This window comes from Sceloporus undulatus, unplaced genomic scaffold (assembly GCF_019175285.1).
Source record: "Sceloporus undulatus isolate JIND9_A2432 ecotype Alabama unplaced genomic scaffold, SceUnd_v1.1 scaffold_1315, whole genome shotgun sequence".
Lineage (NCBI taxonomy): Eukaryota > Metazoa > Chordata > Lepidosauria > Squamata > Phrynosomatidae > Sceloporus > Sceloporus undulatus.
In genome coordinates, this window is record NW_024804235.1 from 1 (window position 1) to 5,699 (window position 5,699).

The 5,699-nt window shown below is 39.8% G+C and overlaps 1 protein-coding gene across 1 annotated transcript; it reads left to right on the forward strand.

The window, feature by feature from the left end:
• Positions 1-73: 73 nt before the first annotated feature.
• Positions 74-4,254, forward strand: LOC121917872 (guanine nucleotide-binding protein G(I)/G(S)/G(O) subunit gamma-11-like; the record flags this gene model as incomplete). Its single annotated transcript, XM_042443987.1, has 3 exons — positions 74-234; positions 3,708-3,764; positions 3,865-4,254. Coding segments are annotated over 3 exons (344 nt in total), but the record flags the coding sequence as incomplete, so codon positions are not given.
• Positions 4,255-5,699: the final 1,445 nt, after the last annotated feature.

Consider the following 5,699-nt stretch of genomic DNA (forward strand, 5'->3'; position numbering starts at 1 on the left):
TAGATTTGCAAAGCGCTGTAGATAAAAACAATAAATATATAATAGTAAACCTGCCTATGGTGTACAATCTAAGATGGACATTTGGCTGTGCTGGGGGAGGGGGAGGAAGTTGCCCAAGCTCTAATTGCCGTAGCCCAATCTGAATGTTACTGGGCCTTAGATGCCTTAGGCCAGGACTGTTTTCTCCATGAAAGGCCTTACCTGGTGAACCAGCCGAAACCAAAAAATAAAAAGGTAGTCCTGGCAACTATGGGTACCTTGACATCCATAGGGAATCTACAAACTGCGAATTTGATTATTCAGGGGGAATACAATGTGTTTTATGCCTAAAACCAGGTCAGCGGAATATTACCTCTAAGGGTTACCTGTATTGTTTATTGGATTATGTCTGTTCATCTACTTTCACTCTGCCACAGATTTATACTTATGTTTTTACCATAGAGTTGCAGGACTAGCTGGATTTTCTGTCTGAAAGACCAAAATGGCTTGGTCTGCCTCTGCTCCCTGACGAACCACAGTTTTGGAATTACTGACACTAGGAAATAGCTATTGACATAAGCCAGAGAGCTGATGACACAGTCAGAACTAAAATGCAAGCTACAATTACAAGGAAAGGGGAGGAGTGTGAATAGCCTAATTATGGGGTATGTGAGCAGAAGGCTAAATCTGCCACTTTTTTATTGCTTAAGTACAAGCAATGGCAAGCAGCCACGGTGTAGTGTAGCGTGGAAGGAACAAATAGTCCAGCAGCTGTGGAGGTGGAGGTGGTGGGGAGTAAACTGTGCACCAGTTAGAATTATGAATGGCGTGATAAAAATATTTTCATGAGATAAACAATATGAAGCATTCTCTTGACTAATGGGCTGCGGTCTACTTGTTTTGTGCAAAAGCAATGGTGTTGCAATTGAAGATGAGCTCCCCCACCATCTCTCTCTGTCTCTCTCTCTCTCACAACCCCACATCTGAGTTTTCTGGCAGTTGTGGGCAACTGTGCAAGGGGCAAGGACTATTTTATTTCCCTTTGCCTGCCTTGTGGGCCACATCAGCAGATTCCAGTGTGCCCGAAGTAATGCAGCATCATCTCTGGCCATCATTTTGTTCAATTTTAAACTGCTTTTTTATTTTACTTTTTCTGTATTGGGGGTGCTTTGGAGGGTTAGCGGAAGATTTGGACCAGTTTTGGGCTCAAAATCAGCCCTCCAATTTAGGAGGGTGTCAGGGGATTCAGGGGCTGTGCTTAGGGGATCCCAAGGGCTACACGAGGCCCACAGACCATACTTTGCTGATGTGTAGACATCATTTATGACAGGATTTAGCCCTGGAGCAAATTTCATACCTCTAGGCAGTATTTAATTATATTCCATTTGTTGGATTTCTTGGCTCACTGTGTCCATATGTTTTTACTGAGTGTCTCTATGTCTTTACTCGGTATTTATTTGGACCAAAAACCCTATTACTTAAAATGTCTTTGCTGTATTTTTCCAGCTATGGTAACTCATGGCTTTGATCACATCTCCATCCTTCCCTGCCTTCTTTATAACACAGCTGGACTTAAGGGATGAGAAGAGATAACCAGGAAATGTAGACAAGCTAAATTGGGGTCCCTTCCTCTAAAACAGTGGTTCCTAAACTTTAGTCCTCCAGATGTTGTGGACTTCAGCTCCCAGAGTTCCTGACTGTTGGTCAAGATGACGGGTTCCTGGGAGTTGAAATCCAAAATACCTGGAGGATGAAAGTTTGGGAACCACTGCTCTAAAATGTTAGGAGATGCTGTGATTCTATCAGGTTCACCCAACAGCAATGCAGATGACTGGATATACTCTGACTTTTCACTGAATGCATCTGGGAGGTGATGCTTAGGGAGGGAAAGCATCATTTGGTGGCAAAAGGTATGTAGAAAGTCCAAGGTGATTCCTGGCTGTGGGGGATCCCTCCTCTTGTATTAAATATTTTACTTTGAGCCCAGAAACTTAGACAGAGCTGGGCATGATCATTCATGGTTCAATAAACTGCAGGTTAGACAAATGCAATCAACCCTTGCAAAGGTCAATAGTTTTAAACTTTCAAAACTTCTAGGATCGTTGTGTGGAATCTGTTTTTTGGACATTGTATCATTCTGTTTACTTATTGGTTTCAAGGTTCTAGTTCTAGCAAGTGGGGACAAAGTGTGAGCAGCATTCCTCACATTGGCTATTCTGGCTGGAGCTACTGAGCCTTGCAATTCAACAATATCTGGAAGGTGACATGATTTCCACCCCTGCATTAATGACTGCCATATCCCTTGATGACTATCCTCTTGTAAACTTTCCTGGGAGTAAAACCTGTTGTACTTTGTCATGCTTACCTGTGGATAAACTTGCTTACATCTGTGCTATCAGTAGATGGGCACATGCAACAAAACCTTGGTAATCATGATGTAGAATTTCTTCCTTAGATACCTGGCTGTACCACTGCTTACCTTTTCATACAGAAGACAACACTTTGTCATACTGTAATGGCTGGATTGCCTTTGCTGCTATGGAATTATAATTACTGTGTTTTCACTGCAGTATAAATAATCTTTGCAATTTATTTTATTTATCTCTTCAAGTAACTAGTTGTTATGAAACTTATATTTTTCTAAAGACTGTTTTTTAAAATCATAATCAGCAGAAAAAACAAAAACAAAAAAAACCCCTCAACAAACCTACTTGATAAAGGTGTACGTAGTGCTCCCACCACCCATCCAGAGCAAATGGGAAACTGATGGTGCAAGCAAAGGGTGGGGGAAAATGTGAAAAGTTAGGGGGCTGCATTAGACCCCTAGGAGAACTTGGAGGGCCTTTTTAGGTCACCTCCCCAAAAAATGCCCCTACAGGGTATGGGGGCATTTTTGCTATGTTTTGGGTTTCTCCTGGGCCTGAATTGGCAAAATGTGGTGGCAATGCACCCCCTGAGCCACAGTGGACATTTTTGAGCTTTTGGGGGGCAAAAAATGTTTTTTTTAATTAAAAAAAGTGTTGTTGTTTTTTACCCCCGGGAGTCCAAGGGGCTCCAAAAATGGGGGGAAAGCCCTCCAGACAACCTAAAGGGCAGCTGGGGGACTGGGGACCCCCCCCCCCAAAAAAAAAGAAGGAAGGAAAGAAGGAAGGAAGGGTTGCATTTTGTTTGTTTGTTTGTTTGTTTATTACCCTTGAGGGGCACTCAGGGCCACAAAAATTGCCCTAGGAAGCTACATTTTGTCTACCCTGGTGTAGTTTATACAAGTGATGTGAGTTTTCTAATGCTAGTTAATTTGGGGAACAATGATTGATAACAAGCAAGATGAAAATTAACACAGAGCCAGATTTATATTTTTGCCTCTTATGTTTCCACAAACACGAGAAATCAGAATGATATAGGTACAACAAATATATATATATATATATATATATATATAGAGAGAGAGAGAGAGAGAGAGAGAGATAACACACAAAATCCACTTTGTGTTCTTCGGACTGTTGAAGATAGCTATAGGCTAGTTGAGCTAACACTAAACCACTGGTTGTGCTGAACCAATCCAAGTCTAGGACAACTGGAAATTATTTAGGAAAACCCTCACCCCAGCCTAACTTTGTGCTGGCATTGTGACTATGTCCCTAAATTTAAGGAGATCTGAATTTGATTTAATTTAATCCTTTACTTGTCTGATTCTTTCTTTACCCTTCTTTTGGCTGTTCTGTTGGCAGATTTTAGACAGCAGAGAAGTTCTGCCCACACATTGCTTTGTCAGCAGATTTCTCAAAGTAAGGAGGCAGAAGAGACAGAAAACACATATTTCATCAAGGATTGCACTGTTAGCCTTGTATATTCAAACCAGATTTCTCTCTCTTTTTCCCTCTTAAGGTTTCTAAATGTTCAGAAGAAATCAAAAATTACATTGAGGAAAGATCTGGAGAAGACCCACTGGTGAAAGGCATTCCTGAAGATAGAAATCCTTTTAAAGAGAAAGGCGGCTGCGTTATTGCTTAAACAGGATTTTTGTGAAACTGGAATAATAACAAAAACCTTTGAATAATTAGCTCAAGTTCCAGGAGTTCTTGCTGAACCAATACAGAGAAACTGATTTTTTTAAAAAATGAGAATGGGAATATCTGCTTATAATATCCGTTCCTAAAGCAGATTTTTTAAACTTAATGTATCACTAAATACATTCCTAGAGGCCATTTCTTGCTCTTTTAATTTCCTGTGCTGCTTGCTTGTTTGAATAATAATAAAAATCTATTTGTACAACTATCCATAGTGTTACCTTGGAAAAGCAAATTCAGAGTGCATGGTTAAATGCTTCACTTGAATGTGTGTGCATGTGTGGGCAGAATATAAAATCTTAACCTCAAGAGCACTGTGGCATTATACTGTCACATAAAAACAGCAGTTCCTTAATACAGAAATGAAACATAACATATTTTTTTAAAAATTTGATTCCAAGCCATCTACTTCAGATTAGGTGGCTGTAACGGTTGGGAAAAACGCACCCCAAATGCATATACCTGTAAATAATGAGATCAATGAAACTACTTCCTCATATTTATATATACAGAGGTTAAATGTCAGGTTGTTAGTGCCCATTTCTTAAAACAATTTCACTGAACTAAACAAGCCATATTTATTAAAAATCGCTTATTACTGTGTTTTATATATTATTTGTTTAAATTAAAACCACAGTAAATCCCGGACTGAGGCCCTATAGTGGGCTGGCATGGAAGAACTACTTTATATACTCATGTATAAGTCTAGAAATTTTAGTCAAAAAATTGACCACAAAAACCTGGGTCGACTAATCCACGGGTCAATGTAAATACTGTACTTTTAACTCTTATTAAAACAGGGGAACCATCCCCTGGTGAAAGGCAAGAATGTAATGTGTCCTGGAAGTGATGAAGCCTTTAAGGTAAGCCCAAACAATTATGCCTGCCAGAATTTTGTAAGTTCTTTGGCATCACTTTCCTTTGCTTCATCATTTAGATCCTTTGTTACATGCCACTAAGTTTTACCATCGACTTATCCAGGGGTCATATCAATATCCATAATTGTGGCCCCAAAATCTGCCCTCGATTTATACATGAGATTGACTTATAGTTGAGTATATATGGTATAATGAAGGGAGGAAAGCAACTATGTAAGCTCTAGCCAGGTTTTCCTCCTGTAGTGGCTTGCTAGTCTGCAATAGACTCTTGTACTTTTAATAGCTGTGTAGAATAGGAATTTCTGCAGGCGTTGCTTCTTGCACAACCAAGTAACAAACAACAGCTGCCGAAATCCTCTCTTCCACACAACCATTAAAGATAAAGGAGCCATCGCTAATTTTTTATTCTGGGAATGCCATGCCACCTGTAAATAAAATTGAAGTACAGTAACTTTTAAAATGCACTAAACAGTAATACCTCCCCCCGCGCAAAGAAATACCCTTTTGTATTGCTAATGGAATTCAACTTTTATCTCCTGGACTTGGGAATGCTTTGTTCCCGGTGCCACATGGCTAGAAGGTGGAGGGACTCACTTGCATAGATATCCCTCCACAGAGCAACACTTGGAGAAAATGAAAGCCTGTGACTAACATCATCATTAAAAAAAATATCCTGTATGATTTTTTAAAACACCTTCATCTGATGAAGAAGCCAGTGGAGCTTCGAATGTACTTTGTGCATTTTGGTTGGCTGAATAAAGTTATCACTGTTTGT